The sequence below is a fragment of the Hipposideros armiger genome, unplaced genomic scaffold, assembly GCF_001890085.2.
Source record: "Hipposideros armiger isolate ML-2016 unplaced genomic scaffold, ASM189008v1 scaffold_469, whole genome shotgun sequence".
Taxonomy (NCBI): domain Eukaryota; kingdom Metazoa; phylum Chordata; class Mammalia; order Chiroptera; family Hipposideridae; genus Hipposideros; species Hipposideros armiger.
The window spans coordinates 1,170,928-1,185,414 of NW_017731819.1; the positions used below are offsets into that span (position 1 = coordinate 1,170,928).

The 14,487-nt window shown below is 46.4% G+C and overlaps 1 protein-coding gene across 10 annotated transcripts in view; it reads left to right on the forward strand.

Annotated features, from left to right (window-relative positions):
- LRP8 (LDL receptor related protein 8) overlaps positions 1-14,487 on the forward strand; it is an 81,321-nt gene that overhangs the window by 63,657 nt on the left and 3,177 nt on the right. For 7 of the 10 annotated variants that reach the window (XM_019666417.1, XM_019666418.1, XM_019666419.1 and 4 more), the window contains 8 exons: positions 940-1,058; positions 1,311-1,450; positions 2,854-2,995; positions 4,453-4,599; positions 5,422-5,643; positions 7,647-7,715; positions 11,085-11,257; positions 12,273-12,449. In XM_019666417.1, the coding sequence (XP_019521962.1) occupies positions 940-1,058; positions 1,311-1,450; positions 2,854-2,995; positions 4,453-4,599; positions 5,422-5,643; positions 7,647-7,715; positions 11,085-11,257; positions 12,273-12,449 (1,189 nt within the window). The remainder of the gene's footprint in view (positions 1-939; positions 1,059-1,310; positions 1,451-2,853; positions 2,996-4,452; positions 4,600-5,421; positions 5,644-7,646; positions 7,716-11,084; positions 11,258-12,272; positions 12,450-14,487) is intronic. The other 3 variants (XM_019666422.1, XM_019666421.1, XM_019666427.1) reach the window with 1 other exon arrangement.

Consider the following 14,487-nt stretch of genomic DNA (forward strand, 5'->3'; position numbering starts at 1 on the left):
CCACCGGAGGCAGTCAGTCCTCATGTGTCTGTCGTAAGAGCTATCTTGGGGGTCTTGGGCCACTCAGACACATCCCATGGTAAGAAAGTCCATGCGGGTTCCTCAGCCTAGTAACTCCTGACCAAGGGTCTCTTTGGGCATTGGTCACCAGGGTTCTCCTGAGACTCTGCCACTCACTCATCATATCATAGAATCAGAACGTCTTAGAGCAGAGCAGGGCTCTAGAGAATGCCTAATAGAAGCTCCTGGGGCAGGAAGTCAGTTCTCAGGTCGCTGCAAGCTGAAGGTGGCCATCTGGTGACTGCTCACACACTTCAGAGATAGGAGTTCGTGAGTTCCCCTAGTGCCCATTTCATTTTGGACAGCTCTGCCTGTTAGAAAGTTTTCTTTAGTTTTGTTGATTTGTTTGATCTTTTTTCTCATATTCCCAAATGTGCCTCCCTTTGACTTCCTCCATAGTCCTGATGTAAGTGCATGAGGTGAAACCACTCAGCCCAGTGCCTGGCACATAGTAAGTACTCAATAAATGTTCAAGAAAAAAGAGAGAGAAGCCCTACCCAGTTCTAGCTGTGTGACTATGGGTAGGTCATCCACTTTCTCCTCTGTAGACAGGGAAAGTGAGAGGTTGACAAAGGCCCTCCCCACTCCGGCATGCTAGGGCTCTAGTTGGAGCTGCCAGAGTAAGAGAGATGGGCTCCAGGCTGTCCAGCTGCAGCTGGGTGGACACTCGAGGCATACAGGCTTCCCAGGGCTCAGATGAGGTGAAGGCTAAAGCACCTGCTAACTCTAAGATTTGACAGTTCCAGTGGATTTCAGGGCTCTTCCCAGTCCTTACTAAGCATAATGTTTAACATTCAGTGGGTCGTGGAGCTTTTGTGATCCAGACCATGCCAATCATGTCCCTGACAAGAAGCCCAACTGGGTTCTTCTCTCTTTTAGGTTTATGTATTGGTCTGACTGGGGGTACCAGGCCAAGATTGAGAAGTCTGGGCTCAACGGTGTGGACCGGCAAACACTGGTGTCAGACAATATTGAGTGGCCCAATGGAATCACCCTGGGTGAGCCCTACCTTCCCTGGATTGGGGGCTGTTCCAACTCCTGGTCCTGACCACTGCCCTGAGGCCCCTGGGTCTTATTTCTGCGTCCCCTCATAGTGCCAGTGCATGGGTTTCCTGACGCTTACCCCAGGCTGGCCTCAGTCAGAGGCCTGGCCTAGAGATGTGGGCAGGGAGAGGGCACGGAGAAGCAGAGATCCCGTCTGCAGTCCCAGGCTCATGACCTGATCCCCCGCCCCCTCCCTCCATCCCAAGATTTGCTGAACCAGCGCTTATACTGGGTAGACTCCAAGCTGCACCAGCTGTCCAGCATTGACTTCAGTGGAGGCAACAGAAAGATGCTGATTTCCTCCCCTGACTTCCTGAGCCACCCTTTTGGGATAGCTGTGTTTGAGGTGAGCCCCGTGGGGGGAGGCATGACCCCATTAGGAAGCTGAAACCTAGAAAAGGCTTGTTCAAATAGGATGACTCCCCGGGAATTGTCCCAATGGAAACAAAGGGAAGGGCAGCCAGCTGACTCATTTGTGCACACTTGTGAGCTGGCTCCATGCAAAGGCTTCTACCTGGCAGCCTTTCCTGCGCTCCCTTCCCAAGACCACTCTCTCCGAGCACTGCTCATGGGTAAGTTGCTAGACTGCGTCTGTTTTCTCTCTGAGCCCTCAGCACTGAGCACTGGGCCCACATAATAGAAGGTACCCAATAAAGGGAGGGAGGGAAGAAGGAATCTATGTTACCGTAGAATCAGTGATTGTTGGAAATGGCCTGAGGGATGTCATTCAACGCAGCACACTTTCACTGACACTTGTGGGACCCTGGGGTCATAGACGTGAATCAGACATCATCCCAATCCTCAAGAAGCTCCTTGAGGATGAAGAGTCAAGACCCTCCTGACCCTGACCACCTCTCTCCTCGGGGAACGAGGAAGCCAAAGCCAGCCAAGGTCTCACACACCTTCCTCTTCCCCAAAACTAACTCTGCCTCTGCGGGGAGGGAAAGCAAGGGGACAGTGGTCTATGGTGGGTACTGGTGACATTTGCTTGGAGCGACATCGCTCAGTACTGCTCTGAATCTATGGGCAAAGCCCCACCTCCAAGTCAAAAGACAGGTGTGTTCGGACTCATGTATGTGCTTGTGCATATTTGTGGCACGTACATGTAAAGTATATGTATGTGCATGTGTGTACATAAATGCATCCATTTAAAAGTGTGCATTCCTGTATGTGCTGGTGCTTGAGTGTAAATATGTATACCAATACCTAGACAAGTGCTTATTTCGGTACAGGTGTGCCTTTGTGTGTGTAGATGGGCATGTGAGTGTGTGTTCAGACCTGGGCATGAAGCTGCATGGTTGTAAGTGTGGATTTGCCTACAGGTGTACAGCCAGGCTTGTATGGACTAACCTCTGGATGCATATGTGTTATACCCGGAGGCTGTAGGAGGCCCAGCCGGGCCTCAGTAGCTCACACATCCCCTCCAGTCTTGGCCCTGGACTCCAGTAACGGTAACAGCTAATAGAGACCCAACCTTGGGTTCTTGCTGGGCTCCAGGAAGCAGGCCTAGCTCAGCATTAATGAGCTCTCAAGCCGAGGCACAGATTCACCACATAACCCTCTGAGACAGAAGGGAACCAGAGCACACGTCGCAGATCAGAGGCTGAGAGTCCCACTGTGAATCTGAGCAGGAGAGCTCAGGGGAGATGGCAGGGCAGTTCTTACAACTGTGGTTTGGGGCTGAGTCCTCAGACTGAGGCCATGGGTTTAGGCTCTAGGCCTCCCATCCTCTGCATTTGTACCCCACAGGACAAAGTGTTCTGGACAGACTTGGAGAATGAGGCCATTTTCAGCGCAAATCGGCTCAATGGCCTGGATATCTCCGTCCTAGCTGAGAACCTCAATAACCCACATGACATTGTCATCTTCCATGAGCTGAAGCAGCCAAGAGGTGAGCCTTCCCTGGTCCCAGGTGCCCCGCCCATGTCCCCTCCCTCCACTAGGCAAGCTGCGTTCATGTTCATGTAACTCAATGTGTCAGCACCCACAGGAATAACGGCAGCAGTCCCCCTAGTGGGAGAGTGCTTTGCTGTCACATATTTTATCTGGTTTTGCCGCAAGCTCTTAGTGAAATCAAGGCTGGGTATAAAGAAATAAATATATAAATGCCCTATTTTTGCCAATCCTACAAATTGTAGGTATTGCGTCCTCATTTAACAATTGAGGAGGGGCTGGCCAAGTGGTGCATTGGTTAAGAGCTGGCTTGGGACGCCAGAGGGCCCCGGTTCGGATCCCACATATGAGGGCCAGTGACACTGCCCTCTACAGCTAAGATGCTGAACAACAGCTCAACCTGGAGCTGGGCTGCCGTGAGTCGCCGGCGACGGCGTGGGCTGCAGTCCTGCTGCAGTGGGTTGCCATGGGCTACTGTGTGTAGCCAGCAGCCAACATGAGCGGCCAGCAGCTGCCATGAGCGGCCGTCCAGAAGCCGGCGACTGATCTGCCTCACCCGGGAAGAGCGCAATGATGGTGCCAACTTGGGCCAGTGAAGCAACGTCCTCCACAACTAGACTGAAGAACAAAAGGACAGCGACTTGTCTGTTCTCCTTCCCCCAATTCCCCAGCGCTGTTCCCATCCCCCAATTTCCCAATAAAAATCTTTGGGGGGAAAAAAAAACAATTGAGGAAACTGTAGCTCAGAGAAATAAAACACTGTTAGCAGGTGGCAGAACTCAAACCTAAACTCAGGTCTGTCTGGTTCCAGAGCTCCTTCTGCCATGAGGAGCACACTGCTTCTCATTCATTATTTGTATCCATTTGGCAGTAGCATAAACTAGTGTATCTTAGGGCCAGGGAGTAATTCAGTTTGTTGGTTGGGAGTAGGAGCCAGGAATCCTACTACTTGGTTGTTCCCTCTATTGCTGGGATATACTAACTGTAACTCAGGTGTTGGCTGCAGGGCAAAGGTGGGAAAGCGTAGGGGATAAGCTTGGTGCCTGATTCTAGATCTAGCAATTTAAATAAGAAAGAGGCATGGTGTGCGCCCCAGGAGGAACAACAAGCTCTTTGGAGTCCAACAGACCTCAATTTAAATTCTGTCTCCAAAATTATTAGAGGTACAGCTTTGACAAGTTTGTTCTCTTTGAGCCTAGGTGTCTTATCTGTCAATCTAGGGCATAATACCCACCTCTCAGAGCTGTTGTCAGGATTAAACCATAGTGTGGTGATAAAACACCAGGCACAGTGCTGGAAAGTGCCCAGTAAAAGTAGCGGAGAAAGCTTTTTGAGTAAGCTGAGTGGGAAGGGCCTCATCCTTGGGAGGAGGAAGACCTGGCTAGTCCCGTCTGTGCCCCATCTCTCTCCTCTCTCTCTTTCTCTACCCACCTCCCCCCCCCCCACCGCCATTAGCTACAGATGCCTGTGAGCTGAGTGCCCAGCCCAATGGAGGCTGTGAGTACCTGTGCCTTCCTGCTCCCCAGATCTCCAGCCACAAGTACACCTGTGCCTGTCCTGACACAATGTGGCTGGGCCCAGACATGAAGAGGTGTTACCGAGGTAAGCGGACCTACCAGAAGGGGTAGCCCCTGGCCATGCTAGACCCCATCCTGCTGAATCCTCCCTTGGTTTCTGGGACACCATATGCTCCTGGTTTGCCCCCATCGGCTCTGGCTACGTATTGCCTTTGCAAGCTCGTTCTTTACCTTCCTTGAATGCTGGTGTCCCCCAGGGTCCTTCCAAGGCTTTCTCTTCTCACTCCCAAGAAAAATGCACATATACAGACAATATTTCAAATTCATTTTCAGGGGCTTTCTGGAACCCCTGAAGACCTCCCATTAAGAACCCTTGATCCCCATAGCTTTAGTTAGTGTTTCTATGCAGGTGACTGTGAGCTTACCTATTTCTCACCTAGAATTTAACATACTACCTAAAAGCCCTTTGATGAAATGATTGGGACAAATAGTTAATGCTTTAACGGTATAAATTTATATTCATTCCCCAGTCTTGATGCACAGGGCCAAGGTCTTTTGTTTGAGCATAAGTCTGCTGCATCCTTTATGATTTCCAGATCCAACTGTTTAAAGTGGAGTGAGAATTTAAACCTAATGGTGTAACAATACGCGAATAAAATCCTTCTAGATTTGTATGATTCCCCCTCCTCCCACACTTTAACAGTGGTCTTGCCCACACCTAATTCTACAACACTGTTTTAATGACTCATCTTTATCATTCGGGAGGATTAGGGACATCTTCACAGAGGTGGCATTTGAGCTGAGCCATCAGGACATGTTCATAAGTATAATCCATAGAAGCAACAATTTAGGCACTAAAGCAACAAAATTCTCTGTCCAAGTTACCTCCATGATATTTCCCCTGCAGCACCTCAATCTACCTCAACTACGACGTCAGCCTCTACTACCATGAGGACACGGGATACCACAAGAGCCCCTGGGACCACCATCCACAGCCCCACCTACCAGAACCACAGCACAGAGACAGCAAGCCTGGCCGCTGCGGTCCCAAGCTCAGTTAATGTCCGCAGGGCTCCCAGCATTAGCCCGTCTACCCCAAGCCCTGCAACCAGCAACCACTCCCAGCATTGTAAGGAAATGAGTTCTGCCTTCTTTCATGATATGGGAAGCCAGGATGGGAGGATAAATCCGAAGGAGAGATCATACCAGAGCTGAATACTGGATATCTCTGAGGAGGAAGCAGAGGGAGGTAGAGTGCCCGTATAGGAGTCTTAGGTGCCCCTAACTTACAGAGGGTCTCAAGGGAATCACTTCCTGTCTCTGACCCTCAGCTTCCTCACCTACAAAGTGGAGTAATAATAACCCTTCCCCTACTTGCTTCACAAGGTTGCCATGAGAAGCAAAAGAGATGGTATAAATATCGGTGCTCACACATGCAGCCTCTGCTGACTTGGGCTGTGTGTCTGTGTGTCGTGTGTCACTGACATGTATATGAGGGAGTGTCCCTCTGATGTGGAAACTTCAAAAGCTCTGGTCTCAGTTCTCAGCACCCTCGGTAGGTTCCTCAGAAAGTAATATCCGTAACTAGTCTGCTTGTGCCTCTTTCCAAACCCTGGGGTGAAAGTAATTAAGTCCACCACTTATTAAATCATCAGGAGCAGTAATTGTCACTGCTAGAAATGTTCTATCTCATTAACCAGCAAATACCTTTCTAATTGAGTTACCTGCCAAGGGGAGTTCATTTCAGAGGATAAACTTTCCCATACATGCACGGCCCAGAAACTGAGCAGCTTGGCAGCACTTTTCTTTCTAATTGGGCCTGTCCTGCCAGCAGAAGCTGGATTTTCTGAGTTGAGCACTTAGCCTGAAGTTTGGAGAGGCAGGTGGAACTTGTGTGAATTCCAGTTCCCCTCATACGGGGCATAGCCTCTGACCGGGAGTCTCCCCACCGCCTGTACCATGCGCTGGGCTTTCAATCATTGTCCAGTGTTTGCTCGGGCCCTGGAGGGAGAAGACAGCGGCACCGCCACAGTGAGCTTTGAAGCAGTGCAGCTCTTTTCTCCCCGTAGTCATTGGCTCCCCTTAGAGCAGCAGTTCTCAACCTTTCACAGGGGTCACCTAAGACCATCAGAAAACACATATTTTCGATGGTCTTAGGAACCGAGACACCGCTCCTCTATCCATCTCCAGGCCCACATGCAGATACGCCCACATACAAGTACCCGGCGACCCCTATGAAAGGGTTGTTCGACCCCCAAATGGATCGCGCCCCACAGGTTGAGAACCACTGTCTTAGCGTAACTTGGAGAAACAGACACACTGAGAGATGGCATCGGGAGCACCGCCAGGGGGCAATCATCTCCTCTCTTGGAGCAAATGTAGATGATAGCTTCCCTTCCCACTTCAGAGGGCTATCGTGAGGATCCAAGGGAAAAATGCCTTCTAAACTACAAAGTGCTGTACAGATGTTACAGTGAAGATGGCTGTAAGAGTGAAAAAGATGGCACAACATGCTTTTTGAAAACTACCTTCCAGGGCTGGCCGAGTGGCTCAGTTGGTTAAGAGCTCGCTCAAGAGTTTGAGTTCTGAGCAACAGCGGTTCGAGTCCAGCCCAAGCTGAGCAGCCGCTGAGCTGCCAATAGGTAGCAGGATGGCTCAGCTAAAAAAAAAAAGAAAAACAACTACCTTCCAAGTACTATACAGTTTAGAATGTGATTTTAGATACCCTATTTTATCTATGTCTCATGACAACCCCTATCCCACTCCCCACCGCCTTTGAACTAGACAAGGCTGTGTTGGGCACTAAGTAAACATTTTACATGAATCATCTCATTTAATCTTCACAGTATCCCCAGGAGGTAGGTGATATCATGATCCCCATTTTAAACATAAAGAAATATAATATTTATAATGTACAATAATTTGCCCAAGGTCAAACAAGTAGTGAGTAGTAGAGCTGGATTTGGACCCAAGAAGTCAGACCCAGGAGCCTGGGCTCTTGATTCCACTACACAATATGCATCCAATTTAAGTACTTATTACAAATAAACTGATAATGCAGACGGACAGACAGACCGCAACAGACCCACGAGAAACAAGAAACCTCATTCTGCAAATGTTTGCATTTTGCAGATGGGAATGAAGACGGCAAGATGGGCTCAACAGTCACTGCTGCTGTCATTGGGATCATCGTGCCCATGGGTGAGTGTGGCCCCAAGTCAATGGGGAGAAAAGAGACCTTGCCCAGGGTCTGAGGGAAAGCACTCGAAGGATAGAGCACTGAACAGGCTGACTCGTCCCATTGGCTTTGTGTTCTGCCCTGCCAGCCTTCCTGCCCACCTCCCAGTCCTGATATAATTTCTTAGCTTGGCCCACGAGGCCCTTTAGGACCTGGCCCCAGGCAACCATCCAGATGCACCCCCCATCCCTCCCGCATTCACTCTCTGCATGTCAGCCATGTGAAACTGAACTATAGGTTCCATGGGGCCAAGGCTGGTGTCTCTCTTGCTCCCCCGTCTCCCCACCTCCTAGCAGTGTCCGGCACATGGTAGGAAATAAACATTTCTGATTCATTTTCAACAAACATTTATCGAGCAGCTACAGGGTACCAGACTCCGTATGGTAAGGGGAGGGAAGGTGGTTAAAAATGGATAAGACATGCTTCCTGTCCTCCAAACATTTATAGCCTTGTCAGAGAGACACACGTAACACAGATAATTTGATTATGACATGGCAAGTCCTAAAATTAAGCCAGAGGTGGTTTAACGGAAGTGCTGAGGAGCACTTAGCTTAGAACTGGGAGAGAAGGTAAGTGGGCAGGGAAGGTTTCCTAGTGGAAATGACGTTTGAACTGGCTCACCCAAGTGAAGAAGCAGCGAGGGCAACCCAAGCAGTGAAGAAGCATGAGCAAAGCCAGTAACGGGAATTGGCATGGGGGGTGTGGGGGCGGGTTTGGAACTAGGCGTTCAGTATGGCCAGAATATAACTTTTGGTTAAGCCTCACAGGGAACCATGGGGCTGATTCATTCTCTTCCACACCCATGCTCAATGGTATCCTGTCTCTCATACCAGTCTCATCTCTTGGCGGGGTCTTTGAATTGTGATTGTCCATTCATAGGTTTATCTCCCTTACTTGCTTTGCATGCTTATCCTGGGGATCCCCAATATGGTGGTGAGTTAGTGAGTGAAGGTTTTAGAAACTTCTGCACTGTGCAAGGGACTATGCCAAGTGCCAAGGATCCAGGAAAGAAAAAGATAAGAGACTTTAAGAGCTTTCAGTCTTTAATCAGACTTAGTCGTTAAAAAAGTGACGCAAGAGAGGTGTTAATACATATTATAATGTGCTGTAACAGGCACAGTGGAGAAGGCATGGTATTTCTGCAGAAGATGGCATTTGAATTAACCTTGAAAGGCTTCAGCAGTAAAGTTGATGGCGAGACTATTCCAGGCTTATTTTGAGTGGAGTGAGTAGAAAATACTGACATTGTTTAGTGAAAAAGAAATCAATCCCTTCCTGACACCCTCTGCTCTATAGAAGGGCATGTGTGTGCTGTTTCACTGATGTAATCAAATTTTTTAAATTTCTGCTAATCAGAGAGATAAAAAATGAGCATTCTTTCTCTGATATTTCCCTGTGAGGTGCAATAGATTTTCATAAACTTATTAGCCATTTACATTTCATTCTTAATGAATTGCATATTCACGATCTTTTCTATTGGTTCTTTGTCTTATTCTTACTCATTTGTAAAAGTATTTATACATAATGGATGTTAAACCTTTGCAACACATAGTTTCTCCCATACTGCCACTTGAAATTTGTTTATGGTATCTCTTGCCATGAATCAATTTAAAATTTTTAAGTATCAGATTTATTAATTTTTTGTGTTATGATTTCTGGATATCTTGCTCAAAAAGGTCTGCCATGCTCTAAGTTATTAAAATATTTTTCTATTTTAAACATTTTTCATATTTAGATATTACTCCATTTAGAATTTATTTTAGAGTATGGTGTGAGATATTTAACTATTTTTTTCCTACATGCCTGTCTAGTTTTCCCAAGACCATTATTGAATAAATAGTTCTTCCTTCCCTTCTGACTTGAATTGTCATCTTTATTATAAACTACATGCCTATACATACTTTGATCTGCCTCTAGGCTGTTTATTCTCTTCCACCAATTATCTGTCTATTCCTATATACTAGAAGCACAATTTTGTGATATGTTTTAATGTATAATAGGGCATTATTATTCTCGCAACATTTTCCTAGCTATTTTTATTCCATTTCTCTTCTAGATGAACTTCAGAATTTTCTTGTTAACCCTATAAAAATTATGATGGAATCTTATTCTTTGGATATGTAAATTGATGTGGAGATAATTTACATTTTTACAATATTGAAGCTTCCTATCAAGGAATAGGACATGTCTATTTGTTTGAGCCTTCTTTTACGTTCTTCAGTAGAATTTTGTAGATCATATAGGACTTGCACATTTCCTATAAGGCTATCCCAGGTAGTTATAGTTTTTGTTGAGCTATTATGAACATGTTCTTATTCCATTCCATTTTCTAGTTAGTTATTGCTGATTAATATATTGATTTTTTTCATGTGGATTCTTGATGAACTAAAATCATTTCTAAAAGTTTTTCATCTGATTTTTGAAGTTTCCTGAACATACAACATCTGTTAAGAATAACAGTTTGGTTTCTCCCTTTCCCATATGTGTACCCTTCAATTCTTTATCTGGTCTTACTGCATAGCTAGATCTTCGGGACAATAAACAGTAGCAGTGATGACAAGCATCCTTGCTTTGTTTCTGTCTTTAATGGGTATCAATTATTATAACCAATTACTATAATCTTACCCAAGTAGAAACCCCCTCTATAGTATCCTGGATAGCTGTTATCCAGCCTCCACGTGAATGCTCCGGGTGATTGCTTACTATCTCATGAAGCTGTTTGCCCCATTTTTTGCCCAGCTCTGTTTGAGAACATCTTCCTTCATTCATTATATAGTCATTTATTCTAACTCAGAGCCTGTGTTTCCCTGCTCTGTGTTTTTCTAGAGAAGCTCCTCTTCTTGCAGAGCCCCTCCAATGTGGGGAGAGTATAGTTTTCTTAGGGAAACCCAGGGAAGCAGCAGCATTAGGGCAAAGGTGAGGTGAAGAAATTCACTCATTCACTCAGCACATGTTACTGAGCACCCACTCAGTGTGAGTCACTGGGCACAGAGAGAGAAAGAAGACCTAGTCCCTGCCCTCAAAGGGCTCTCGCTGTGGGTACACATATATAAATTATGACACCATGGCCTGGGAACACATGGGAGGGAACAATTGACTCTACCTTGAGAAGTTGAGCAAGACATTTTCCATTTGAGCTGGATCTTTAAGGCTGAGTAGTTTACAAAGGAAGAGATGGGAGGAGGGCTTCCAAGCAGCAGAAAAAAAAACATGCAGAAACAGAGCCTGAGGAGCAAGGCAGTAGAATTAGAGAGCTGGCAAGTGAGGCACTGACTTCTGAGCAATGGGCTGGAGCCTGCTGGAGGTCCAATGTAACGTGTCTCTTCCTCCAGCTGTAATCGCCCTGCTGTGCATGAGTGGCTACCTGATCTGGAGAAACTGGAAGCGGAAGAACACCAAAAGCATGAATTTTGACAACCCAGTGTATAGGAAAACAACAGAAGAGGAGGACGAAGATGAGCTGCACATAGGGAGGACCGCTCAGATTGGCCACGTCTATCCTGCAGTAAGTACTCCTTTCCAGAAGAATTCCTTCCTTCCTTCCTTCCTCCCTTCCTTTCTCCCTCCCTCCCTTCCTTCCTTTTCTTCCTTCCTTCCTTTCCTTTCTTCCTTCCTCCCTTGCATCCTTCCTTCCTTCAAACATATCAAGAACGTACCATGTGCCAGGCAGTGTTCTAGGCCCTAGGGACACAGAAATGCTGGGACAGGTAGTTGGGATAGAAGGGTATCAGGACCATCTTGTACCTAGAGGTTCTTCCTAGCAATAAAGATGTCAGATGTCTTTCTTTCTGCTGACTAAGTTCTCAGAACCTTTGGCCTGGAAAGCTAACTGTGGCCATTCAATTTAAATGTGTTCGTTTCAACAAACACTATATGTGAATCACCACGTTAGAAATCAAGTGTTCAAAAGTAAGGAAGGAATGTACTTGCTCCCGAGGAGCTGGCGGGAGTTAGAGATAGTCACTTATTATTGTACAGCTGTGCAACGTGCCATGATGGAAGCTTAGGAGTCCCTTCTAGGGAGCTTCCCCTGACTATCTTTGTTCTCCCACAGCCTGTCTCCATCACAGCACCTGTCACACTCTAGTCAACTTGTCTTTTTACTCATTGGTCTTCCCACTAGACCATGAGCTCCTTGAGGGCAGGACTAGCTGATTAATCTGTTTCCCTGGTGCCTAGCAGAGCAAAGCTGGCTCCCAGTAAATATTTGTTGAACAAATGCTACGCAAACATCAACGAGGGAGCTGTTAATTCTGTTTGGGAAATTTGGCGGGGAATACCTCACAGAGGAGGTGACAGATGAACTGTGTCCTTGAAAGATTAATAGCAGTTTTCCAGGTAGAGGAGGAGGAAAGTGGCATTCCAGAAGGAAGCATGTGCAAAGGCTGAGAGGCACAACAGGGCATGGCATGTTGGGGAGGCAAGGACCACAAAGTGGCTGAAGCAGGTGTCGTGCTTGTATAGCAGAGTCAGGAGGCTGAGTGTAACCTCATAGGTCATCCAGTCCATCCCCCTGTCAGGCAATCAGCAGCTTTGATCGCCCACTGTGGGCAGAGCCCTGTCTTGGGGAGACCAGAGAACTGGAAGACCCAACCCCTGCCCTCAAGGAGCTTTTTGTCTTGCCGGGGGAACCAAGGTCACAGCTGCACCAACTCCCGAAGAACCCTCTTTCCGAGCTGCCTGTCGTCAAGTGCAAGGTAGGGCAGTGCCACTCTGAGTCTGAGGGGCTGATGAGTAAGGGTGTGAAGCCAGGCAGGTACAGCCAATCCTAGAAGCCATTCTGGCTCTGGAAGGCTGCAAATTCTAAGCAGGGTATCTGGGCAAAGAGAAAAGATGGTTAGTTGCAGACCAAGGAAATGGCATGTGAAAGAAATGATTAATTAGGGGGCAAGGCAGACAAAATTGCTGCTGAAGCAAACTGTTCATAAAGGGGAGACATGGGAAATGAGGTTGAGCAAGTGAAGAGGGCTAACAGATGGCTTTGAGGATCCTTAGCCTCAGCCAATCCAAGCCAACAGTTGCTTAAACAATTTTTAAAGATCAGAGAGCGCACAGTGCAAGAAATGTTGAGCTTGGAGTAAGGAGATGACTCCCAGTTTCACTGTTCTACAGCCCTGTGATCTTAGTCGCTTCTCTCTGCTCACTTTTATTTGTAAAATGGGAATAATAACCCCCGTTCTGTCTGCCTCAAGATTATAAAGTTCAAGTGAGATAGCACATGTGAGAGTGCTTTGTAAGTTATAAAGCACTCCACACATGTAAAGTGGCATTGTTTCCAGTGGACAAAATAACCATTCAGGAGGAGTTATTCCTGATGAATCTAAGCCCAAGGAATAAGCTCCTGCCAGTTGCAGAGAAATAAAGTAGGAGAGTGAGGAAATCAGCATTTAGTGAGAACCTAGTATGTATCAGACACCACTCGGTGTTTTGCATACATTTTCTCATTTAATCTTTACAATTACCTTATGAAGTTGATATTATTGGCCCCATTTTGCAGATGAGGAAACTGAGACTCAGAGAAATTAAATAATGCCTAGGATCACAACTAGAAAGTGGCAGAACCAGGATTCAAACTTCAGTCTATATGTACACAAAACCCCATGCTCTTTCCACTATATCATGGGGTAAATAGCCTTGAAGCTCTGGAAATCAATATTCTCAACAACCTGTTCTCTCCCCTGTCCCTTTCTCAGTAGCTCCACTGTCACTTCTGGGACCTGCCCTCGGCCTACAGATCTGTCTTGGAGAGAGTGGGAGGGTAACTGCACTAGAACAAGATAGTCTCAAATATCTATGCTAGTAGAGCAAAGCCATGGTATTCATGCAAAGCCACGAATAACCAAAAGATGCTTTGAAAAGTAGTGGAGTTACTTTTTATTGTATGTAGAATGTTGAGAGATGGAAAATGCTAGTCTGGTTGTATTTTATGCTGGTTAGGTTGATCTAGAATACTCTGGACTCCCATGTGTGTTTGGTACTGTATTAAGCACTCTACATACATTGTTTCATTTGATTTGCCAACACCCCTATGAGGTAGGCCTATTATTATTCCCATTTGACAGGTGATGAAACCAAGGCTCAGAGAGGTGAAGTGGTTAGCCCAAATTCACATAGCTGTGAGAAGATATTGAAACACTGAAGGTGTGTCCAAAGGAGGGTATCCAGGAGATGGAAGAGTGGGAAACAAGATTATATCAGGACCAGGTGGGGGAAAGCCAGATGTGTAGCTTGGAGGAAAAAACACTCGGAAGGGAGGGAACTCAAACACGGTGCAAATTTTATCTGTGTAGAACTTTCTTGAGCCGAAGAGATAGAATCAAGAAACATCAGAAGATATAAAGAAACAGATTTCGTGTCAATATAGAAAAGAATTTAAGTCCATTGTCCACCAGTTCAGGGTTTAATGGGCTGACCATCTGGTGGTCAGCACAGAGGGCATCTAATGACTAGAAAGTAGTGGTGAGGGAAAGAAGGATTGAATTTCATTGACCTGCATTGCCTTCCAATTCTGTAAAATCAGTTGGGAGGAGTGCAGCAGGTTGGTTACCTTCCTAATTGTGACCAACATGCAAGAGACAAGGTAGCTAATAGCCTGGGATTAAGCATTTGCCAAAGCTAACCCACTGAAGTTGAGCAAACCTAAAATCCTATAAGAAGGATTGAGGAAGTTTAGCTCTCTGTAGCCCTCCTTTACAAAGAGGCAGAACAGAATGATGGAAAAAGCTACAGCTCTGG